The 27181-nt window shown below is 43.4% G+C and overlaps 1 protein-coding gene across 1 annotated transcript in view; it reads right to left on the bottom strand.

Annotated features, from left to right (window-relative positions):
• LOC145404923 (uncharacterized) overlaps window positions 1-27181 on the bottom strand; it is an 88806-nt gene that overhangs the window by 5814 nt on the left and 55811 nt on the right. Inside the window, exon 2 of the mRNA XM_080276429.1 lies at window positions 26041-26163. Within this exon, the coding sequence (XP_080132555.1) occupies window positions 26041-26163 (123 nt within the window). The remainder of the gene's footprint in view (window positions 1-26040; window positions 26164-27181) is intronic.

Raw genomic sequence — 27181 nt, 5'->3', positions numbered from 1 at the left:
GCTATATGAAGAAGACTGGTGCTGTGTGAAGAAGACTGGTGCTGTGTGAAGAAGACTGGTGCTGTGTGAGGACGACTGCTGCTATATGAGGAAGACTAGTGCTGTGCGAGGAAGACTAATGCTGTGTGAGGATGACTGTGCTGTGTGAAAAAGACTAATGCTGTGTGAGGAATATAGTGAAAGACAGTAAGCTTTCTCCTTGTTCTGTGACTTCAAGGGCTTAAGAGGCTAACACAAGCTCATTGACGATTTATTGTGCACAGTGTCTTAATAGTTTTATGTAATTTATATCTTTCTGACAACGACACAAATACTATTAACGAAAGTGGGGATAATAATGGTAAAAATGTGATATCTTAATAGCTTTATCTACGCTTTCGTCACTTTCATATATATATATATATTTTTTTCAGAAAGTGGCATTTAGGAAATTATCAATCATTATTATTATACATACACCTACGAGGAAGGGGTGCTAAGTCTCCTAAGTTAACAGGAATGCAAAGAAGCGACATGCTTTTGGTTTGCAAGGCTATTAATTCTCATACAACGCTGTGCTGGTAGTTTATTTGAATAATTGTTTATATATTTTGCAAAATTCTAATATCGCCCATGAGACCTGTATATGTGGCTGGAATGAATGACAACAGCGTAATTAACTTGAATACTCTCACGAACGCGTCATTTATTAAGGCTTAACTGAGTAATTAGTTAACTGTCCAGTATAATTAATATGGAGCATAACTAAGGGTATAAATGTGTCCTGCGTGCCTAATAATAACCTCATTGTCCTGCCTAACCATTCGGCCACACTCCCATGATGACGTGTTTAGTGAGGACAATTACACTCTGTTCAGGATAAAATTGGCATATGTTTGTCCTCCATGGAACCCCCACCTCTGTCTGTCTGTCTGTCTGTCTCTCAACTCCTCTTGTCCCCGTTCAAACAGCGGTGCGATTGGAGACCTGAATGTAACGTCAATTGTTGCGGGTTTGCTTCTAGGGGAAAACTGGAGCGTCTCTCTTACTGATACTTGTCCAGTCGAGAGAGATAAATCAAACTTCTTACTCAGGAGGACAGAGGTGGTGCTGAGGATGGAAATTACTACTACTATTCCTCCTCCTACTACTACTACCACCACCACTACTACTACTACTACTACTGATAATAATAATAATAATCTCCAACTGCACTGCTGGGTGGACAAGTCAAGGAGGAAACAAACTGCGTCCAACATTCTGACCGGTCCGGTAACTGAGGAACGCGGAAGAGCGGGCGTGGTCCGTTGTTTCCCCATGTGGCTGGTACTCCGCCCCTGCCACCCTACCCCTCTCCCTCGCCTGGGGTAGGCGGTGGTGTATTGGTTAGCTCATCTAGTTCGCATATGAGAGAACCCAAGGCCGATTGTTAAACCGGTTAGACCGCTGGACAAAGTTTGCTTTCCCAGTATTCTCCTTCAGCTGCAGTGTAAGTAGGGACCTAGATGTACATTCGGCTGTTGCGGGGTGTGTACTAGGGGACGACTCGGACTAAGCAAAAACAGTGTCTGCATTAATCGCCCTCGTGCAGTCGATAAGCTTTGCTTATATTTAACCCGTCCCTCCCCCCCCCACCTCTCTCTCTCTCTCCATCTCATTTTCCCTTCTCCCCCTTCCGCCCTCCCCCTGCCGTCAAATCACAGCCCAATACGGATGTGAATAATTGTGGGTGAAATCAGCGCACCTGGCCATAATGGACACACGGCGCCCACTTCCACGATTAATTGGCCCACAGGTGAACACTTCAGGCGGGAATTTCAAAACAGATTGAATGGGTGGGTGTAACCAAGCCTGCAATTACTCCAGGTGTCTTGTTTGGATGTGTTATCGTGTGCTTTTTGGCTTCCTAACACCTCTTCCTGGGCGACTTATTCCTCTGGAGATGGATGCCTTCATCTGGTAGTACGTATATTAAAAGCCTGGTTATACAAATTTCCCTTAACTCCTTCACTGTTTCTCAAATGAAGGGTAGTCGACTGTAGAAAATGTAGCTTCAGCCTGCAGTCCAACGGGTTCACGTTCAGATGAACCTGGAGCCACAACAACAACAGGAACAACAAGCACACACACACACACACACACACACACACACACACACACACACACACACACACACACACACACACACACACACACACACACTTGTATTGCATAAATTTACGTCTCTCTACCCGTCAAAGGTTGCATAAATGACACAAGGGATATTACAAATACATAAGTGTATGTAAACCTGTAAGGAAGGGTTAGTATAGTCGGTTTGTTTTCTTCTGACGGGTCTTGGGCAATTCTATAACTTGACTACTAAATCGTGGTTTCTTGAAATTCCGTTAGCCTTTGTTGTGAGATCGGAATTAGTCTTCTTGGTTAATGGACAAATGAATCCTCCAGTCTGACCACACTTAGCCATCAATTGGGCTAAAAGAGGTTAGGGATCTTTACTAGAGTAGAGCAAACGTAGGCTACTATAGTAAGCCTTCCAAGCTGACGAGAATGCGCGCCACGAACCACCACACTTTCAGACACTTACTAATTCTTCGTGACTGGAAGAACTGTAGCGCAGCGATAGAGAAAGTCTGGGAAATATCGAAACTGCACTTAAACCTTCACGATTTTGAAAAAAGTATATTCATAAGATGCATTTGTGAATTTTTGGGTTTTTAGGATGAATTTTGGTGGGAATTTCAGAACCAACTATAATACATAACCAAATCGATTGCACAGCACTCAGGTGGCACTTAGTGAAGCAGTAAGAGAGTGACTGACACGCCCCTAATTGTAACACAGACGCAGTGGAGTAGTAGTGAGGTGACGGACATGCCCCAAGTGTGAAGCAGACGCGGTGGAAGAATAGGGAAGAGATGGACAAGCCCTAAATGTGAAGTAGACGCAGTGGAGTAGTAAATGAGTTAATGACATGCCATAAGTGTGAAGTAGACGCAGTACAATGGTATGCGAACTTTTGTCCCACGTTGTGTGAGGGGAAAAGCTATGTGAACCCCCCACCCCCCATAAAAATAATTGCCGACCGGATTATTTGGTGGCAACACTTTGCTTCCGCTTCCGAATGACTCCTCCCACGCCTTCCGCTCTGTTCTCATTCCGCTGTTTCATTTCATTCATTGTTCCTCATCCAGGGAGCCAGCGAGCTTCAATCAGTTGCCAACCCCGCCCGGTAGGCATACCAACAACAACTATTTCACATATTATCTAGTACAACATCCACTTCACATATCTAGTACAACATTCACTTCACCTATCATCTAGTACAACATTCACTTCACATTTTATCTAGTACAACATTCACTTCACTTTATATTTGTTACCTCAAAACACTATACCTAAATCCTCTTATATAATACTGATTTCCCCTTAAAGGTACTTAAAACCTGCATTAATGTATCGAATTCTTCTTAAGGCCTATAAAATACTGAGTTCCCCTTAAGTCCTATAAAATACCGAGTTCCACTTTACGGGACTTAATTTCCCTCTATAAAATATCGGATATCTTTTAATGGCACCTAAATCCTCTTATAAATTACTAAATTACCCTAATGGCACCTTAATCACAAAATGTAAGATATTTCCATAACGAAATTTAAACCCTTTCATGAAATTGGGCATTCCCGTCAGCAGGTATCGAATTCCCCTCAACGGTAGCTAAATTCTCTACAATGCACAGACTCTTAAAAGCACAGAATTCCCCTCAGCGGGAGCCAAGTCCTCCTACAAAGCACTTCAAGGGCAGCTGAACCCTCTTACAAAGCACTAAATTCTCCTTGACGACACCTAAAAACTCCTACCAAGCACCAAATTCCATCTAACGGCACCCAAATTCTATGCAGCACCGTATTCCCCTTAACGACACGTACGTGCTCCTACAAAGCACCGAACTCTTCTCAGTGGCAGTTAAATCCTCCTACAAAGCACCAAAATACCCTTAACGACACGTAAATCCTCCTATATAACACTGAATTCCCTTTAACGACACCTAAATCCACCTACAAAGTACCGAATTCCCCTTACTAGCATCCAAATTCTCCTGCCGTGTATCTAATTACTTTTCATGGCGTTTAAATCATCCCCTACAGCACCAAATTCCCCTTAACGACTCACAAATGCCCCTATAAAGCAATGAATTCCCCTTGATGGAGCCCAGATCCTTATATAAGGTACAGTTCCCCTCAGCGGTGCGGCAGGAAACAATCTGGGCGACCAGGGGTTCTGTCATGGTCGGGCGCAGTTCTGACTAAACGGTGGAAACGAAAATCACGTCGGGGCAGCTGCTCGGCCCTGATTTTTTTGTACCTGGATGCTGTAATTGTCCACCCAGACCTGACATCCGCCTGACTCGACCCTGACCCGGGGCTGAGGAGATGGATGCAAGACTGGCTAGCTTAATCATGTAAGTCCTGCCTCGAGGAAGGATTAATGAGAAAAGACCGGTGAGGATGTGTGTGTGTGTGTGTGTGTGTGTGTGTGTGTGTGTGTGTGTGTTTTCTTGATTGCTTGAGTGTATGGGTCCGTTATATTTTCGGTCAAGAGTGTGTGCAGGAGGAAGGGTGGGGGGCAAGTAAATATCCATAGTTAATAATTGTGAATGCACACAGGTAGAGCAGTATTTGAGTGTTTATGTTGCAGTTGTCTATTGCTGTTATTCTATACGTAATAATTCGTTATATACATGTGTGTAATGGAAAATACCAACGCCTTTTCTGAATACGAGTAGGGGATTCTTAAAAAAAAAAAAAAAGTTCTTTCACCCTTAACTTGTCCCAGATCTTCGTCCACATGCAGCTCATTTCACGTGGCTCAGTGATAGAAAACGACAACGCTACTGCTCTACATCTTTTCCACACCACTTTTTCGTGACTAAAGCCATATTCTAGTATTAATCTATTGTTACAGCTTAGAACTCAAGATGGAGGGATAACAATTTTAGTCCAGTTAAAGTAAAAAGACTAGCCTATCAAAAAAAGTTCAGAGACGGAAGGAGGGGGGGGGGGAGACAGTGGAGCCATCCCCTTTCCCTCCTCTCTCCTCTATATCCCACACCAAGACAACTCAAATATCCATGAGACATTCTGAAATTATGAATATATAGGGTGGATGTACGGTGCTGGAGAGAGGCTCCTGCACGTGGTGGCACCGATATAAATGGATGACTCCGCTGCCTTTTTATACAAACATCCTCAATTTCCTCCCTATTCGTTAAGGGGTAAGTAGTAACACGGGAGTAAATGTGATATTCATAAAACTCTGAAACAAACTCTCTATCACGCGGACAGACAGACGACCAGGCTAAAACAATGGCTTAGTTTTATAGAGGCGGGCACACCTACAGTAAATTGTGCTGCTTCCTGTACCTGCACGCACATGGTCACTCGCACCTCTAGCGCCTCTCTCCTCCCCCCTCTCTCTCTCTGATGTGTGTGTGTGTATCCGTCCATTTGTGTTTAGGGAAAACGTATCGCAGTGAAAGGGCAGGATTGTCTCCATGAACACCTTAAGTACATTTACATCTTCTTCTACCACTAATCTCACTACCACCAGATGCACTCATTCAGGTGTGGCAGTGAATGGTGGACGGATCACAGTCACGCGGAAGTCACATACCGCTGCTCCACACACCCTGACACTTCCTTTGCCACCCCTCCTTTACCCCTTATGTTTATTGATCCTCTTCCCTATTCCATTCTCATGGATATTTTTCCTGGATATTTTTCTCTTTCTTTCCTCAATTTCTCCTTCTGCCTTTCCTCCACTTCACCCTCTTTCTTTCCTCAATGTTCCACTTTTCCTTTCTATATTTCCCCCTCCTACTTTTCTGCCCTGCCATCTGCTCCGTTTTTCGTATGTATTCTACCCATTCGTCTCTCTCTCTCTCTCTCTCTCCATCATCATCATCAGCTTCCTCCACTCTGTCTTGCTGTCTTCCCTCTTGTATGCTTTTCTGCTCCTTATTTCCCACGATTATTCTCACATTTATATTTGTGCCTCCCCCCCTCTGTGTCTGTCTGTCTGTCTGTCTCTCTGTCTCCCTCCCTCCCTCCCTCCCCCCCCCTCTCTCTCTCTCTCAATCTATGCAGTTTCTTCCCTCTATCTTTTTAATTTATCTTTCCTGTCCCTCTTCGAATTTTTCCATTACTTCCAATTCTGTCCCGCAAAATAACATCGTTGTTCTACAGTCTCACTTTCCACCACTTAATTTTCTCACACGACTCTTCATCTACCCACATTTCTCCCATTTTTCCTCACATATGGTCAACCCCTTCACTTTGAGGACATGGTATTCATTTTATTTCTGGTACTAATAGAGCATTACGTTTAGCTTCGGAGAGGCTTTCTGAACTGGGGAGGTTGATGGTGGTGGTGGTGGTGGTGGTGGTAGAAGTAGTAGTAGTAGTAGTAGTAGTAGTAGTAGTAGTAGTAGTAGTAGTAGTAGTAGCAGTAGTAGTAGCAGTAGTAGTAGTAGTAGTAGTAGTAGTTCCAACTCCAGCCTCATCAAAATGTGAACCCAGTGGATAGCAGGCTGAAGTTACCATCTCCCGCAGTCAACAATCCTCCTTCTGGGAGAACAGGGAGGGAGCTGAGAGACGATTGTAGAACCAGGTACCGCCCAGTTATGTCGGTGCCACCTCATGAAGGCGTCCCTCTCCATTACCAATGAAATGGTTTCGTGTGGTATAAGGCCTTCCTCAGCTCATTCAGTACGAAATGTTTCTCCTGAACCGAATAAAATCGTCTGGTCACAGCAGGCATACAACGTAAAAATACGTCATCGGTCCAGAGAGGTTAACCCTATTTCTATCCTCCTCCCAGTCCCCCAGTAACATGCAGTATCTCAGTGTTACCAAGTACATTTCCACCTCTTTTCACTTCCCATCTCAAGCGTAACTGACAAGGAAAGCACCCAATCATTCTCCAAAACATGACGTGCAACCACAGCTTTCCATTCAGGTCTCTATTCGTAGGTCTAGGTAACACTGACACTAGGCTGAGATCCTGAGCCGTCTCCCTTTTAACATTAGAGACTTCCTAACTCCTCTTACTAAGAGATTTATTTACTTATTACACTTGAATATTCTCCTATGTGTTACGCATGCATTCTTAACATCACCACAGTTTGCATGAACAACATACAACAGGATATAAAAAAGTCATAGGTAAAACATAAGAAGAAGTGTTGCACAGTCAACGAAAAAAAGCCCCCCACCCCCCGGCCAATTGTTCCCTGCTCAAACTGTCCCTCTCTGTATTCTGTCCGTCATTACGTCTCATAATACTTGCGACTTTCCATCGTCTGCCTCCCTTCACTACGCTGCACCTTCTCTCCTTTGACTCGCTTCACCACACTCTCTCATTTGTCTTCCAACAGTACACGTTATCCTTCCTCCTCTCACTTTATGGTACAATACACTCTCTCCCTCTGCTGTCATCAAGGTCATTTCGTTATACTTTTAACTATCGCATTGCCTCCACTATGAGACGTCCATTTTAAGATGAAAAATGTAGTCTCAAGGTCATCGAAATAAAGCGGAAAATCGGTCATCAGAGTGAAAAGAAAACGCAGACTGTTTATCATCCCTTCACCGACTTTTCTTTCTTTCATCATCACAAATTACTCCTTCTTACGTTATCATCTCTTTTCTGGTTCACTGCACATTATATCCTCTCCTTTTACTGTTTTCTTTCTCATCCCCTCAACATCGTATCTTCTTCCTGCACATCACTACCTCATCCAACTCACCCTTTGACTCTGCTCATAACCTTACAAGTGTTTATTTCCACACTGTTATCATTAGTTTATTTACCCCTCACCAATCATATCTTCTCTCTCTCTCTCTCTCTCCCTCCCTCCCTATCAGCCTCCCTGCCTAGCCTGGGTCGCACCGCTCACATCCGCCGCTGCACAAATCAGTTCCTGCAACAGCTGTCCGGCCGTCACGGAACCTCGGCCCGACACGGATTTCTGCCGCTTCCCCACCACTACACTTCCTTTTGTCTCTGGGGGGAGCTGGTGTGGGGCCCGGCACTTCCTTCCTGCTTCCTCTGTTTCCGTCTACTTCCTCTCTTCCCTCTCGCTCACACTTTTCGCTTTTCTATCCTCGTTTACTACCATTCTCAGCATGGAAATCTTATATGCATTGGTCAGGCATACTGGGAAAGGTTAAGTCTACATAATTTTAAATGAATCTTCTCTTTTCCCCTAAATCTTGTCTCCCTCGCTCACACTTTCGCTTTTCTGTCCTCGTTCACTAACTATTCTCTGTGTGGGAATCCTATATACTTTGGCCTAGTATATCGACACTGATGAACTTACAGTCTTAAATAAATCATCCGTTTCCGCCTGCTTCCTCTCTTCTCCCTGGCATTTTCACTTTTCATTCCACCTTCACTGCTACTTTCATTTCCACTCTTCTGTATATTTGGGTCTGATGTAACAAATTATCTATAGCTTTCGGTATTCGTAAATAAATTCTCTCTACCCCTATTTCTTCCCTTGCTCACATTATCGTTCTCTAAGTTCGCACTCTCTACCACTCTCAGCTTCCCACCCCCATATGATCTGACCTGCTTTAGTGGGGCAGAGTAATTACTTCCACAATCATTTCTGAATCACATACAGTGTATCCGCTTACTTCTTCTCTCACTCACACATTCTTTTTTCAATCCTCGTTCACTGGCACTCTACTTGTCATTCTACTCCAAATTTATGTTTAATTTGTATAACTTTCTCTGTCATGCATTGATTCAGTACCTACTCCCTGTCCTCTTTCCTGGATATTAGCTTGTCAGTTCCAGTTCACTACCACTCTTTCAGTTTTGATCTCTGTGTTTAGGCTTGATATAGTTAAGCTCCATTAATATATATCCTTCCTATCATCTTTATTACGTTTCCGGCTATTTCTTTGTCTCTCGCTGGCACTTTCGCATAACATCCCTGCCAAACCACACCCCTGCCACACCACACCACTCCTCCACACCGGATCTGTAAGAAGGGCAGTACCGTTGGGTGGACTAATTTGACGCTGTCCCACCCTGCCCTACCTATGCTCTTCCGCTGTTTTTGCCAAGCGGAAGGAGGGAGGCGGCAGGAGAGTAAGGTAGGGCAACAGGGGAAAGGAAAAGAAGGATAAATAGGATGGACGGCAAGAGAGAAGTTGAGGAAGAGAGACAGGAGGAGGGACGGAGGCGTGGTATTGGATGGAAGCATACAAGAGGGAGGGAGACAGGGAGCTAGGCAGGTAGGACGAAGAGAGGTAGAGGAAAAATAGAGAGGATCACGAGGAAAGTGACATAAGAGGAGAAAGACAGACAAGGAAACGAGAGATGAGCGAGGTGTATAGGAAAGAAGAAAACAGAGAGGAGGAAGACATATGGGAGGAAGCGAGATGGGAAGACAGACAAGTGGAAAGGAAGAAGGAAAGAAGACGAGAGGCAAGAGCGAGGGAGAAAGATGTGTGACGTAAAATGTATAGGTGAGGGAGGCGGGGGACAACCAAGGTTGGAAGGGAATCGGAAAGAAAGTATCAGGAAAAAAAGTAACAGTCAAAAAGTAACAACTTTTCCTAGGTTAGGTCAGGTTAGATTAGGTCAGGTTAGGTTAGGTTAGGTTAGGTTAGATTAGGTCAGGTTAGGTTAGGTTAGATTAGGTTAGGTTAGGTTAGATTAGCTCTTTCCCTTACGTTTTTTACTGTTACTTTTTTTCCTGATACTTTCTTTCCGGGATTCAGGTTGGAAGGGAATTTAGGTGGATGGCTCGACGATGGCGCTCACTGACTAGCATTGCTAACTTATACAATTATCAAAAACAACTTCAAGCCATCTCCAGAGGATTATCCATTCATCCATGTTGTGAATAATATTAGATTTATCCGACTGAAGTATGTTGAATTACGCTGAGAAAATTTATGAAATTGAGAAAATACATGATGCAGGCGAGAGCGTATTCTGAAGTGGTGCTGAAATGTGATGATGTAGATGACAGTCAGGGGAGATGAGTGGCCACGGTTTGTGGTTAAGTATTATATATAGAGTTTAGAGCACATGTCTTTTAAATCATATTAGGTCGAAGTATGTACACACACACACACACACACACATACACATATCCAGTATATATATATATATATATATATATATATATATATATATATATATATATGTGTGTGTGTGTGTATGAGAGAGAGAGAGAGAGAGAGAGAGAGAGAGAGAGAGAGAGAGAGAGAGAGAGATACTGAATGCCTGAGTCATTTATATATTGTTCCTGGTTCAGATGCCACAATCACGACACATTATCAGGACCGCTGCTGATCGATGTCACAATTTTCCGCCAGCTTATGTGTGAGTGTGTGGACAGCTGGAGCGGCGGCCAGTGTGTGTGTGTGTGTGTGTGTGTGTGTGTGTGCGTCCTGTCATGCTCACCGCTGTTGCTGTTGTCACCACGAAGTTTTTATTACTGCTATGTTTTTCACAACAATAAAATATCTAACAAAGTTGATTGACATTTTCAGTGGCCAATTTACCGTACTGCGATTTATAGTAACACACTCAATAATGATAAACACTGTTATTATTCACATTTATAAACCATACGCCCACAAAAACATTACTGGTTACTGAGCAATTAAGCGAGCGCCGAATATTATTACCTAACGTTCCACAAAGCATTTATGAAGAAACCAAGTGAGCGAAGCTATTAACATTGATGCTGATGGTTAATTACAGAGATGCATCGCGAAGAGAAAAGAAAAATGAGGACAAGACAAATGCTCCCAGTGGTCTCGTAATTTATGGTGTAGTTGGATACATTAACCCCTTCAACCGGTGCTGGAGAGGGACGCCTTCACGTGGCAGCACCGATATAGCTAGTTGGCTCCACTGCCCGGTTATACAGTTGTTCCTCAGTTATTTCCGATCACCCGAAAAGAGAATGATGGGCTTCAGGAGAAAGGAAACTTAAACCTGCAGTCCACTGTGTTCACATTCAGACGAACTTGGGGCTATAACTACTACTACTGTTCCTACCACTACTACTACTACTACCACCATCACCACCACCACCACCACTACTACTACTACCAACCCCTTCAACCCGAAGGCGTCATTATCGTTTTAATCTATTACCTGACGATAATGTTTAGCTCTAGGGAGAACTTTCAAAATGGAAGCGCTAAATGGAGAGTATTCCTAACGCCTTTACAACGGCAGGTTTTCCCCTACGTTAAATAAAATCGTCTGGAGCATAAAGTGTGTGTGTGTGTGTGTGTGTGTGTGTGTGTGTGTGTGTGTGTGTGTGTGTGTGTGTGTGTGTGTGTGTGTGTGTGTGTTTTCTATGGCGGATACATCTGAATGGGCAGTGTACCTTATATCTCTTTAATATCGACACTGCATCAGAAACACACAAGAAGATACTGAGGTGAAATAAGCGATCAAAACGCTAAGGAAGAGGCGCTACAACATTTCTAAAGCCCCTTGGAATAAGACTCTAGTTGTTTGGATACTTTTTCTTTCTTTTTGAGAGTGTACACCTGCGCGCCCATGCTTCCACACCTGTACACACCATCAAAGGAGGCATGTTTGCTCTAGGATAGCTGAGCAAGTTGTTCTTCTTTAAGGCCTTTGGTGTGATCAGCAGCTATTCGGAGTGTCGTCAGGCCTTGGGTAATCAAACTACGAATTTCACACATGCGGTAAATATCCATGTTTGGTCTGCCTGAATAATGTAACAAAGACGCGTGGGGTGGACGTAGAGGGAAGAAAGACATAAACATTTAAAATCAGAATACATCGCACAATGTACTGGGATCTCATTGTCATAAATATAATGGAGCACATTTTATTATTTCGTCGTAATCTAAGGGAGCACATTTTATTATTTCGTCGTAAATTTCCGTGACACTGATGACTGTCCATGCTATTAAAAGCGTTCCATATAAAATATAAACAAATGAACCTGCAAGAGTGTAATGCATTTCAATGTAAAATTATACAAACAGAAAGAGACAATGCATGAAAAGATGTAGCAATGTGCAGGATGTCAGGGAAAAATGTCGCTGAAGATTTTGACCATTTCAGAATGAGAAATTTTGAATATTTCATCTACACCAGCCCCTTCTATTCCTGTCACCGCCAGACAATTCTATGCAGCTAAGGAGTTACGTCTTGTCGCCTAAGTTGATCTCTACCATGGTATGGAAAATTATACAGGCATTACACAGCAAGCATTATGAAATATATAGACAGAAAACAATAAACTCTACTAGTGGTTAATGTAAGAGATGTGTTGTCCCTTAGCGGCTTGCGGAGGCAGAGCGAAAATTGCAAAAGGTGTTTACCGGTTTTAAAGAATTTGTGAACTCAGCCTGACACACTTTCTTAGTTTGCTAGAGGTAGTCAGCGAGTCTGTTTAGGAGGCTAGGTGATTCACACCTGTAATAGAGCATGGCAGTTTGAAAGGAGAGGGCTGCTGGGAAGACAGCTTAATGCTGCAATCATGAAAGGAAGTAAACCCTACGTTTAATACTCTGTAATCCCACTCCTTCAGCCCAGCAATAATTCACAGATAAAACCTAATTCAACGAAAAAGAAGGGGGAAAGAGAAAAGATAGAAGAAGGAAGAACGAGAGGGGGAGGCGGTTGGATCTGCTTATGAAGGAGGGGCTGCTGTGACGATTTCGGGTGAAAAACCCGCACTCGTCACACATCACGCATATAAAAAATCAAGAACTGTGAGCCATTCCATGGGCAGTTATCTCTGACAATGATGATCATAAAATATCCGAAGGTAAAAGGACAATACTAATGATTAGAATTCGCTTGCTTTGCCACGGTGTTATCCCTTTCATCACGAGTACTTCATTTACATTCTAGAAACACAGGTCCTTCGAGCCTCCCTGCCCTGCAAGCAAGATATGTCCTTGCTTCGCTCGGGAAGTGAACCTCGGGGGTGTGTAAATCAGGCAAGGCAGAGCAGGTAGAGAGAAACAGGTGGGGTGGGGCTAATAGGTTAGGGTGGGGAAGGTGGGAAGGGGGAAAGAGGCTGGGTCTTGTAGGGTGGGGGAGGTAGGAACGGTCAGGTTGTGTGGGGTAGGGAGGGTGGGCCAAACTAGGAGAGGTTTGAATGTGGTCCACATAAAGTTGGCCTAGAAAGGTATGCCATGTTCTTTTGAAAGTGAAGGCACAAAAATGGACCACATAGGGTGAGACAGGTAGCGTGGACTAAAGGATGGGTCTACAGTATAGGGTTGGTCAAGGAGGGTGCGCCAAGTAAAGCAGGCTAGATAGAGTGTTCCATGTATGTTCAAGCTTTAGGGTGAGACATATAGGGTGAGACTGCAGGGTGGTCTAGGTAAGGTGTTCCATGTTACTGGAATCTCTATGGTGAGGAGCATAGGTTAGGTTAGGTGGGGTGTTTATTATTTAAAATTATAGAGTGTCAACTGAGGGGTGGACGAGGCGGTATGGGTATTTAAGATGGGCAAGGGAGGGTGTTTCATAGGGTGAGGTACAACGGGTGCTTAGGTAGGGTGGGTGTGTAGGGCAGGTCAGGGATACTAGGCATCGCGTGTTTCGGTTCCACTGATAATTGTACTTTTGTAGTATGAATTTATGGTCACTCGATCATCAAAATTACCCTTTATTCCCAACGGTTTAGCGTGAGATTAACTCGTGGTGTGAGTGAATGTTTGTGTGAGCGTGTGTCTGTGTTAGGGTGTGACTGGTGTTAGTGTGTGTGTGTGTGTGTGTGTGTGTGTGTGTGTGTGTGTGTGTGTGTGTGTGTGTGTGTGTGTGTGTGTGTGTGTGTGTGCGTGCGTGCGTGCGTGCGTGCGTGTATGTGTGTGTGTGTGTAATTCACCGGGTCGGTTAGGATCACTTGATGGTCGTGATCGTCAGCTTTTTTACCCTCCCGGAAGGGAGCTGAGAGCTCATATAGTCCGATCTAAGGGCAAGGCTGTGACCTTCACACACGCACACACCCGTCCCCTTGCTCAAAGGGGACAGTAACCACCCACTTCGTCAGTGAAACTTTTCGCAACCTGAGCGAGGCGCGAACTCCCGTCCACCAGTTGGCAAGCGAGAACGTTACCACTGCACCAGCGAGTGTGTGTGTGTGTGTGTGTGTGTGTGTGTGTGTGTGTGTGTGTGTGTGAATGGGGTTTTTGTGCTTGATGGAATTACTACTGTACGTGTGTGTGTAAATGACAGATTATAAATGGCTGAGTGGCGAACTGTGAGGTCTCTGTATGAAAGTGGCAGATTGTGTCAGTGATGTTTGTGTGTATGGGGAGACGTGAGTGGAAGAGTGAGTAGATGAAAGGCGGACGGAGTGAATCGTTGAATGAACAATGCGTGAATAGTTTAGAGTGGTGTGTGTGGATGAAATGTAGAGTGGTGAATCTGTGAGTGGTGTAGGAGCGGTGTGCGTGAGAGAAAGAGAGAGTGTATGAAGAAATAAGTGGGAGAACTGTAGAGTGAAAAATGTGTGACTGACGCAGTGAGAGTTGTGTATGTTAGTGAGTGCATGAAAGCCTGAATGAATGAATGGTAAAGTAAGGAATGTGTAGATGGTGAATATAGAGAGTCATGTATGTCAGTAGACGAGTGAATAAATGAAAAATTGAGTGAGTGAATCGTAGAGCTAGGGATGTGTCAATGGTGAAGAAAAAGAAGCATGTGTATATGGAAACGTGAGTAGCTGAAAGGAATCACAGAGGAGTGTGTAGAAAGTGTATGTACAGTATGTGTATAGGCGTAAGTGTATAAAAGGTTGAGTGGGTAATTTCAGGGAGAGGGGTATACTGAGATGGTGTACAGGTGTGAGTGTACGTTGCGTGGAGTGTATGAACTGTAGAATGTTGAATGTGTGATTAGTATGAGGAGAGTGTTATCCGTGGGTGTATGAAAAACTGAGTGAATCGTAGTGAGAACAGTTTGCAAAGAGAAAGAGGGTGCCAGTATAGAGGTGTAAGTGTACGAAGGGCTGAGAAGTGCGTAGAGAGACAAGAGGGGCATGTGTGTGAAAAGCTGATAGGTGTATAGACAGTGTAGAAATGCAAGTATATGAAAGGTTGAGAGGTGTGTAGAGAGTGTGATGGCGAGAGTGGATGAAAAGCTGAGGGGTGTGTAGAAAATGTTGATGTGTGAGTTGGGTGTAGTGCATGAGTGAGGGGGCTATTCTTGAGGCATAAATGTGATCACTGGCACACAGCAGCGCCTCTCACAGATTTATTAGGGACCTGTGTACAGAGGCGGGCGTCAGGAGGGTGAACAGCGAGCAAACAATGTAGTCCTTTATGCCGTCCCTGTTCAATACTGGGGCCCATAATGCCTCATAATTGGCTGTGTGTGTGTGTGTGTGTGTGTGTGTGTGTGTGTGTGTGTGTGTGTGTGTGTGTGTGTGTGTGTGTGTGTGTGTGTGTGTGTGTACGGCCGAAACCAGACACATACGCACAAACACGCACTGCTGACCTAAGTAAACGAGAGGTGATGTTTGCTATCGATAGCCAAGTGCCCGAACACCTTACATCCCCCTACGTGTCTCCTTTCCTCGCACAGAACATACAGGTAAAATTGCCATGGCTAAGGCTGATGGTAGCAATTGATTAATTTGTGTGATATCATTAGTCACCAAACCAGATGACATAAAGATGATACTTGTACAAATGAAATAAATAAAATAACTTTGAGAATATCTAGACAAGAAATCCGAGGAGTTGATAAAGGAATGGACATCTGATCACTAGACAAGTTCAGTATCCTCGATGTTGTAGGAAAATATTCAGAGATTATAATATTAAAACACCACTTCCATATGATCCAACACCACATCAGTTAAACATGCGTGCATTACATTCCGTCAGAATATGATAACTCCAGCACATTACAATACAGCTGGTGGGTATCAGTTCTAACTGGGAGTGTGTGAAGGCGTGGGGTATAATCTATTAGTGTGGGTGGACTGCTTCACCACAATATTGGACTCCCTAATTCTTCTTCCTAAAAGCTGCTATTTCAGCTTTCCAATACGAACGGAGATTGCTTAAAAAATAAGAGAATATTAAGGCGCCATATGCAAAAATGCTAAGAGATGAATCCCTAATAGACGAGAGAGTAAGGACGGAAAATACCAAACCTGATGGTCTGTAATTCCGGTAACCATCCTCACCGCTACAGTAATAGCATTTCGAATATTTACCTTTAACAAACACAGTGTAAAACTACACCCAGAGCAGTGTAATGTGTAACTCTCACTGAATCACCTCACTAAATGGGAAAGTATTTGGCCAATAAATTTTGCCGAGAAAAAAGGAACATAATCATATACTGATGGAATGAATGTGTTACAAACCAGGCTCCATTTTAGTCCGGCAGTTGGCGCAAAAATGTCGATGAATAAATAAACAGGAATATAAAGCGGAATGTTGTCCAATAAAATGTTCATTATTCCAGTTAAAAAAGTTTGCTGTCAGTTCTCTAAAATTCAAAATGTATCGGGAAGGAACATACACTTCATCATCACCCTATTTCCTATTTTCATAAGGATGTAGTTAGTCTGCATTACTGTGCCATTAACTCTTTTATCCCAACATTCCCTCTCCCTCCCTCCCTCTCTCTCTCTCTCTCTCTCTCTCTCTCTCTCTCTCTCTCTCTCTCTCTCTCTATTTCTGTCTTCCTCCATCTGTCTGTCTGTCTGTCTCTGAGATAAATTATTCAGGGCACTTATTCAAAAGCAGAAAAAAAAAAAAACATGATGGCTACAAGTCATGAGCATCACTTCTATTAGCCTGACCTTTACAAGTGCGCGTACACACACACACACACACACACACACACACACATACACATACACACACACACACACACACACACACACACACACACACACACACAGCATCAATAACACAAACCTGACCTCAATCACAGCAACTCTGGTGGAGCTCAGAGATAAAGTCCTTTCAGCAGGGCCGGCTCTCCCCTCCAGCTATTTATGTCCAGTGATTACCTTTTGTACTCGAGTGCTCCACCCAAAAATAACATTGCGAAATAATTATGGGAACGACACGGCCCCACAGGCGAGAGAGAGCCACCCTAAATTCCTCTTTGTCTCGCCCACAATGCTGGATACTCTTTTTTTCCTCTGTTTTTTGGAATTTCCTCTCTGTCTCCCTCCCTTATTGCCAGCTAGTTGGGCCTCTTAGTGAAGCGTGTGTGTGGGTGTGTGTGTGTGTGAGTGATTGGGTGGGTGTGGGTGTAGAGGAGGTGTTGTAGGTGGTTTGAATGTGGGTGGTGGGAAAGGGGGTTTGGGTGGGTGTGGGTGTGAATGGTGGGAGTGGGTGGTATAGGTGGTGTGGGTGTGGGTGTACGTGGAGAGCTTGGGATGGTGGTTAAAGTAAGGTGACTGTGGTAGGGGAAAAGACACAGGTGATATAATGCATGTGGTGAATGCTGGGAAAAGGTGGTGTCCGTGGTGTAGGTGTGGGTGTTAGGGGAGAGTGGTATACTGTAAGTGGTGTAGATGCGGGTGGCATAGGTTGTGTGGGTGTGATAGAGGAGGGGAGTGGTGAGGTAGGTGTAAGTAATGGGGTATGGAAATTGTGGTATGGATGCTGCAAGCGTGGATGAATGAGTGTGATTTGTATGTTCTGTGTATGGGTGATGGGGCTAGTGGCTTGGATGGGTGTAAGTGTGGGTGGTGAGGGATAAGGATGGTCGTGTAGGTGTTGATGGGGGAAGGAAGTTGATGATCTAGATGCATATGATGAGAGACGGGGAATGGTGGCTTTGGGGGTTGGTGTTTTAGGTGGTGTGTGTGTGTGTGTGTGTGTGTGTGTGTGTGTGTGTGTGTGTGTGTGTGTGTGTGTGTGTGTGTGTGTGTGTGTGTGTGTGTGTGTGTGTGTGTGTGTGTGCGTCCTTGCGTTAGTGCGCGCGCGCGCGTAGAGGTGACTGTAGCAGGGAAGTAAAAAAAAAAAAAAAGAGGAAGCAGGTACATAGATATCAGTGGGAGAAGAGTGTGATGGTGAGTATGCGAATGGGATGTGAGGTTATGGGGAAGGAGGTGTATGTGTAGATAAAGGACAGGGAAGAGGATAGTGAAGCTTACTATATAGGTGATGCTGCTCATAGCTAGCCCATTCACTACAATGATGATTCTTTTTTTTCATTTTACGTTTTGTAAATAGGTTAGGAAGGATTCATTACAGTGCCGCGGTTAGAGACATTCATCATTTGCTCCTTCTTTAGAATGGCGACTCCTTGTATTTTATTCTCAGTGCTGCCTGACGATTTTATTCAGCTTCGACACGACCTCCCAGATGAAAGAGGTTAATGGGGAAGTGAGCGTCGGGGGAGGGGGTGGGGGGGTAAGAACGTGGATAAGTGAAAGCTGGAGAAGATGGGTAAATGTGGATGTGTTTCGGAAGAAGGTTAAGTGTTTCAATACTGCAGGCAGATCTAACGCTCTCAGGCTCACACTGTCACACAAATGATTACTCTAGCCCAACTTCAGTTCCCATGCTTTACGCTTAGCTGAACAAAACCGACTGACATTGCCTGGCTTAGAATACTGGAGATGAGCCAATCATAAGAGGGCTAATCTGCAATCATCCTCATCGTAAGTAAGAAAGAACGTTTACATGACTCTATCAATACACGAAAACACTAAAAGTTCTACATAATGTTCATACGATTTGAGCGGCGTTTTTCAAGGATATCAAATGTCGTGTATTTGTGCAAGGGGCGTATTCACAACAGATGCCTTCATAATGGGCTTTGGTATTTGGGCCAAACAGATTATCCCTCATGCAGTGTGGAATCTCCTGCTTGCATTGTCCGTCGTGATGTATGGCGGCCTATATTTCATGCACGTCATGCACTGTGGCTGCTGTATGTTTGTGTTTGTGAGGTGTTGGCTGCGACCTATAAAACCCCAGTTCACACAAAGCCTTGATTTCTCCCGATGATAATCTATTTGCCTGTCGTACTATACTCAATCCACTTTAACTTGGCTTAAATAAATTGCCATCTCTTCATCCTGAATGCTGCGGTGTAACAAGACATTAACACCAAAACACGAAGAGCCAGGGGAAGGAACGCAGATCCGTAGTATTATCTTAGTCTGCCACTGAGCTACGTGAAATAAGCTGCGAAAGGACGAAAATCTCCGCCAAGTTATGGTGAAAGAAACTGTACAATCCACTTCATCTCCCTTTTTACTTGTAGTATTTTACATTTCATGACGAACATTATTGATTACCTGACTAAGAGCAGGAGCCTTTGGTATCACCAGTTTTACCCAGAGAATTATATCTTCCTACGAACTTATTTAATTTCTGGCTAACATTATCAACCCTGGCCACCACCATTTTGACCGATGCAGTGGAATTTTCATGAACTCATTTCCTTGCCTCACTAACTGTAGTAACCTTGGCCATCTCTAAGTTAACTGATAATATTTTCAGTATTACAGAACTTCGTCAATCCTGACTATCGCCATCAGTACCGACAAGAAGGTATCTGAAGTTTCTCGGGAAAATGAAATGCTTGCCTGATTAATTGTACGACTTTTGATCATCTCTATAATTACCAAAAGACTGTCTGATTTCTCTGGCCAGATTCATTTGCATGCCCAACTAATAGCAATAATCTTGGTCATCTCCACACTCACCAACAGAGCTTTTTATTTTTTCCGCCTAGCTTTTGCGTTTGCCAGGCTAACAGCATCAGCCTTGACTGTCTGTAATTTTAACGACAGAGCTTTATTTCCCCTGACAAACATATTTTCTTCCCTAAGTGTAGGAATCTTCACCCTCTCTATACTCGTATCCACTAAAAGTGTTTAACTTTTCATGAATATTTTTGCTTGCCTGGCTAGAGAGTTTTATTTTTTTTTCCCCTAACCTTACAAAGATCCCTAACCCCTTTCAGCTCAGCTGATGACCAGGTGTAGTTTGGTTGGAGGGTCGATTTGATTACCAACTTAGTGGGCGCATTTTCTACCTCATAACTAAGGATCATCGAATTTCATGCAACCACAACGTTCATGTTGTGCGAGTAGCCCGGTTCCGTTAAGTGAAAACATACTGACCACTGCGGCAACCCTGGCCAGCTATTTCAACAAGAATGCTTGATTTCTCGTCAATAAGTTCGTCTGCACTAACTTGACAAAGATTTTCGTCCTTATGCAACATATTTCTCGTAGGTCAATCGACCGGGCAACATTAGGCTCTATATCCTTTCCGCTGCACCTCTTCGTGACTAGCACTATATTCTTATTTTAATCTCTTGTTACAGCTCAATATTCAAGAGGGAAAAACAACAATTTAACATAAAACTGGTATCTCTCCGTCTTGAATACCAAGTTTCACTAGCAGACTAACACTAGAATACGGTGATAGTCGCGAAGAGCTATGAAAAGAATAGAGGATATTCAAAGTATTGCCTTTTTTTTTTCTTTTTACCACTGAGGTACGATAAATATGCCGCAAAAGGACGAAATTCTTGGCCAAGTTAAGGTGAAAAGAGTATCCACCACTTTTCTCCGACAGTGTGTGACCACGATGCCCGAAAGTAGTGTTGGCGGCAAAAGTCTTGTCCCATCTGCTACTCCTCTCTCCATGGACTTCGACAACCAGTATCCCCAGCAGCCGATACTGATGGTTATTATTTTGTTACAGATCCATGTCATCAATGTTGTTTGCTTCTGGTACGCCAGAGTAAGGATCAAATGCTTACAACTTAAAACTCAAAGAGGAGTGCATGCCCCTAATTCTTTGCTGACATATTTGGAACGCCTGTGTTTTTAGATATGGTCAGCCTGCATCCCATATTACAGAGTGCAGTCAACAACAATACAGGAAAGCTAAACACATTCCATCTGCTTACTTCAGAAACTATCGCCCAAAACAGGGAGTCTACCTTCCACTTAGCGACTTATTGTTGAAGCTTAAGAGAGTAATTTACAAAATCCATGGAGGAAAAAGCAGAAGTGACGTGAATTTCGCTACCGACAGATCTGTATTGGTAAGCGTCAAACTCCCGCACCAGGAACGGATATGCGGTCGTTGGTAATCCTTAAATTATCGCCAACAGATCCGCGGGGCACATTACGGCTAGATGACGCGGAAACCCTTAATGGCGGATTACTTGACGTCCTCGTCTCCCCCACCCCGTCCACCCACTATACCCTTTATCAAACCGTTGGCTAAATGACATTACCTGGCACAGTGATAAGTCGGAATGATGGGACCTGGTAAGATTTGCCCCTTCCTAATATCCCTTCAGGACGATGATCTTTTGTTTAATTCATGCTGCACCCGGGCGATTTTATTCATTTTACCAAGGACCTGAAGGTGAACGGGTTAGCAACAATATCCATGAACCCGTTCAGTAACACGACACCTTTTCTATGCTACTCAGACTGTCGCTATAAAATAATAATAATAATAATAATAATAATAATAATAATAATAATAATAATAATAATTATTATTATTATTATTATTATTAATATTGTTATTATTCATTTGAGGAAGGTTCTATTGCAATGAAGGGATCAATACATAAAATGACCCAGATCAATTTATTAATAAGAAGGCAGCATCACCCAACAAAAACCAAACTGGCAACTTCATGCTAAAGAAAAGGTGAAGCAACGATGGGCATATATACATTCAGTATATATATATATATATATATATATATATATATATATATAGAGAGAGAGAGAGAGAGAGAGAGAGAGAGAGAGAGAGAGAGAGAGAGAGAGAGAGAGAGAGAGAGAGAGAGAGAGAGAGCCATTGCCATACAAATTTATAAAGGATAATCGGAAGCTACACCTGAATCAAACTTGGTCAATATGCAACCACACAACCACTTATGGGATAATATGACACGCACACAGATATCAGCCACAGTACTCCAACACACACACACACACACACACACACACACACACACACACACACACATACCACTGGCAATAAACACATCAGTACTGCACATCATACAATGCCGCTCATAAAATACCATCCCTTATGTGACAACAGAAGGAAAACAGTAACAATACAAACACAGTATTATATCATCATCATTATCGTCACGTAAGCGGAACATCATTATAGTCACGAAATACACAAACTACTAAACACAACACAATGACAGTATGATTATCACACACACACACACACACACACACACACACCTAAGTCACAGACAGAACGCACCTCTTTCTACTTATATCTCTATGCAGGGTATATTTTCTTTACACACACACACACACACACACACACACACACACACACACAGACCACCTCTCCCCATCGCCATACACCCCGAACACATACCAGCGCCGCAAATCAGTGACATTTGAAGGCGGGAATGGTACGTGACTGTGAGCCGTACACGCCACCAGCACAAGGCACACACCACCACCACCACCCCCCCAACAGCAATAACTACGACAAAAAAGTTACCCAACAATGATGGTGAATACGCGCCACAAAAATCCAATGAAAAGCGACAGGTTATAACATCCTTGACATGAATAGACAGTGGGGAATGACGGTGTGGAGTGGGTTTGTCACGTCACCGCTGTCAGGGAATAATAGACCCACTGAAAAGGCTGCCTGGCTGCTGCTCAGCTTAACAGGCATTGGTGTCACGCCATCTTTCTCTCACTCTCTGCCACATATACTTCCCCCCCCCTCTCTCTCTCTCTCTTGCTGCAGTGACATCTCCAGACTCAGGCCATCGATTTTCTATGAAGGGCAACAATGCGAGCAACAAAGGAAACTAGGAAATGGTACTAGCGGATGTCAGAGCGAGCTACACGAGCCGCATTTATGAACATTCCTAAACTAACATTGTGTACAAGATTGCTTGGTGAGTCTGTCTTCATTCAGGCAGATACTAACACTTCGAAATCGAATGAGAGTGAACAGATAAGTAAAAAGAGAAGAAAAATGGTGAAAATAAGTGATTCTTACGATGACTTTTTTAAATAGTGAAATTTAATTAGGATCCTTTTATAAACACAGTCCCATGGGTTGCATTAATAAATCATGCTAACCAACTTTAAATAAATAGGTCTCCATGACAATTATTGCCCCAAATCCTTTAGGATGATCTTATTCGCGTTAATATTCGCTTCGATTCTAATTGTCATGTACTTGTAACTGCATATGCGACGGTAAGAAGTATTCACAAACAATCTTATGCATAACTTCAGCCTAGGAAAGTTTATAAATAGGGAAACTGCGGCCGTATATACCCTCATAAGCTTAAGCTGTAAATAAGATTCCTTGTATACATACTTCTCTTTATTACCTTCCAAACGCTTCACGATCAAGTTAGAGTGAGTAATTATTCCTAAAGCGGATGCTTTTACCGTAACAAAAAACGACCATTTTTTTATAAGGTTACCACTACAAATGAAAAAAGTCACAAATGACCCTCTTCCTAATGTAAAAATCCACACAATCTCCAGACGACATTATTACAGTTCATTCAGTGCTCCTTCAACCTGGATTTTTTTTGTAGCTGTCATGCATTATATGTCTACGAAGATGAGGAATAAAATTATTAATGCGACAAAATACGAAAAAAAAAAAAAAACTGATTTATGGAGACTTGTTTATCGTAGACTCTGGTAAGGATCCTTTATGAATACGGGTCCAGGTCTCATTTGTGGTGCCTGGGGTCGCACTCCTTCACGCGGGGAAGACTGGCGGCGAAAAAATCTGGTGGCTGTGATGAGCATGAGGGGAAGAGGTGTCGCCCAGGGTTGAAGCTGCGGTCGCTGCTGGGAGGAGGAAGAGGAACAGGAGGAGGAGGAGGAGGGGAACTATGGTGCTTCATTTCAGTTCCGCTGTTTGGACCGTTCTTGTGTTGTTCTGAGCTGGAATGGGACGCCTTCACGTGGTGGCACAGACAATAACCGGGTGCCTCCACTATCCGGTTATGCAAACGTCCCTTAGTTTCCTCCCTATCCCCCTGAAAGGAGGAAGGTGGTTTGCAGGAGTGGGGCAAATTCAACCTGCAGTCCAATGGGTTCACATGCAGCTGAGTCTGGGGTTGCAATTACTACTACTACTACTATTACTTGTACTTGTGTCGCTCTTACTGTTCATATTCTCCTTGGTGGTCTTAACTCTTTCAGTATAATGACGTCTGTTTACCCCCTCCAGTCTAATATTTGTTTTATTTTGTTCCTGCTATCCTGAAACTATTTTACTGGCCTTAAGAGAAGATTTATAGCGGGAGGGTTTGGATAAAGGCTTAATCCACTCCTGTGTCACAGTTAAATAAAATCGGTGAATTACACAATCTGCCGGTACTGTGATAAAAATAAAACTAGGTCATCAGAATGAACGAGTTAATGTTATTCTTGCTCCCATCATCCCATTAGACGCACGAGAATACCGCCCCAAGTTATTTATTTATTTTTGCTGCGGTGGGTTTAACTGTGATAAAAAAAAAAAAATAGCTGGCGTTCCCTGGAATATCGAGCATTTTTTTTTTTTTTCGCTGATAAAATTGTCTACGCCTCCACGGTGGACGGAAGACTATTTTCCTGACGCTACTCCTTCCCGTTCAGTTACTGTCAATGGTCAAAGTATTGTCTGAATGATCTAGGGAATCACTAACCCGGTCTGTGGTTTTGTCCTTCCTTGTCTCTTCATCTTACAGTTGATAATATTACTGACAGCTCGTGTATCTAGGTAGTGTGTGTGTGTGTGTGTGTGTGTGTGTGTGAGAGAGAGAGAGAGAGAGAGAGAGAGAGAGAGAGAGAGAGAGAGAGAGAGAGAGAGAGAGAGAGAGAGAGAGAGAGAGAGAGAGAGAGAGAGAGAGACAGTGAGAGACAGAGACAGACGGCCGGCAGTTGACAGCCATTTAGCCGTGGTAGTGTCACTGGTGCCGTCCATGTCGGGAGGGGGGGGGGGCTGTAGAAGAGGGGTGAGAGGGGCTGAGAGGGGTGAGAGGGAGTGAGAGGTATGAGGGGTGAAGGGTGAGGAGGGTGAGGGAGGCTTGGTCAATATCGGCAGCTTGTTGGAGCAACGCCCTCACAATGTTATCACGCCTCTCATTTTAATTAGTCAGTCAGTCAGTGGACCAACCGCCCTCTTATCTATCCATCCAGCCATCAATCTGGGCATCCATCACCAGGGTCTCCACCACCCAGAGGGGCAGGGGGTGTGGTGGGAGTAGGTTGGTGACGCCCACCGCAGAAAACACCTACATTAGACGGGAAGGAAAACACGAAGCATGCAGGAAAAAATATTGTTGCGGCAAAAAAAATCACGCAATAAAAAAAAAGGATAAGAAATTAAACAGCGCACTAGGAAGGGAAAATCGTGCATTAAAGGGAAAAACGAGAAATAACACGGCAAGAAAAAAAGAGAGGAGAGAGAAATGGAGTCGCAAGAAGAAGAAAAGGAAATTTGTGCATGGGAAGGCAAAACAGGGAACCACACACTATAAAACTGGCAGTCATAGAAAGAACTCTAATTGATTAACATATGTAGTGGTTTGGTAACTCGCAATTTCTTTATCAGTCAGAGAAAACGCAAGTATCAAGGTATGTATTCTGGTGAGCACAGGAGATAACGATCATCCTTATCGGTGTACTTAGTCTACTTCACCTTGGCTTGTTTTTTTATTTTATTTATTTTTGAAACAGTTATATTGTAGATGGCGCAATAAGATATAACAAATATTGATGTGCCATATACAGACGGAAACTAAGGAAGGGGTGTGTTAAGGACTTTTTAACACCAGATTGCGGCTTCAAAAACTCACGGAACTTATGGAAAAGATCAGCACAGACATCTGTGTGTGTATGTGTGAGGGAGACCTCATTCAAGCGTATATATATGTGTGTGTATGTATGTACTGTAATTATGTATGTATATATGTAAATGTGTATGTATTAGTTACGTATGTATGTAGCTTGGCGGGACTGAACAGTAAACAAAATAAATTGAGGTAGATACTGTGCCTCACCTGAGCGGGTCGAGTGCTGTGGGCAGGTAGGGGAAGCTATAGGGGTAGCCGTCCTTCTTGAGAGTCTTGGGCTTCCTACGGGGGCGATACTTGTAGTCTGGGTAGTCCCTCATGTGCTGGGCTCTGCGGACACACACATACACATACAGTATGTACGTTAATACAGGTTAATGTCTTTACACACATACACACAGGTTAATACGAACTATGTAAATGCGACCGGTAAAGAGTCAAATAAAATCAACTCCTTCAATCAATGGATGTAAACAAGAATGAACCAATAAATACACCATCTGATTCAAGGGGTTCAGGAAAGGATGGGTGACGTGAGGATGGTACACAGAACAAAAAACACTCACCTCTACACTAACAACACCGTATAGCCCACAACATACAACAATGCATCATCATCATCATCCCGCCTATATTTGCACACAAAGGCATTGTGGAGAAAAAATCTTGAAAACAGGGAAAAAGAAAAGTATGATACAGGAAGAACTCACCAACATGTCCCATGGAAATCGGCCACACTGTATCACTATTTTCTGTTTCACCTACCATACTAATTTAACTAACCATCCTCTCTTTCTACTAACCACCTTAACCAATAAAAAAAATGCTTGATAGCTGTCGTGAAAGGATGGGGGAATTACAAGGAAAAAATATGAGAAGTTATGGGTTGTGTTGACTGACGCCATGGAAGTCGGCACCCTGGTCACATACCCTAATATTTTTGTGATGAGCAGTCACGCTCCTCCTTCACTCACACATCAATTTACATGACACATCTAGCTTCCGTATGCCTCCTGTTCCTAAATATGGAAGGTTCAGCTAATATGGTACATTTAATTAAACACTGCAACACGATGATGTGTTTACATAGTTTACTCTTCCTATTCCCAGACAATATTATTTAGCACAAGAGAACCCCTGGTGGTAAAAGGGCCAAAGATAATTTTTTTTTAAATGTGTCTGACTGAGCATAGACGCTAACAACCAGTTCCGTGAGGCCCGGGAGTCCTTCTACGTACTATACACTTCCATATGCCACCACTTCGGCGTTGTAATCCACCTCCCATATTGAATACGTTAGTGCTGTCTCATACAGGACTGGTGTACTGGTATTAGTAGGGGTGTTTTT

Source organism: Coenobita brevimanus, chromosome 65 (genome assembly GCF_032717465.1).
Source record: "Coenobita brevimanus isolate Jiangsu-jjx chromosome 65, ASM3271746v2, whole genome shotgun sequence".
NCBI lineage: Eukaryota > Metazoa > Arthropoda > Malacostraca > Decapoda > Coenobitidae > Coenobita > Coenobita brevimanus.
The sequence above is the reverse complement of the archived record's forward strand: the minus strand, read 5'-3'. Positions and strand labels throughout refer to the sequence as shown.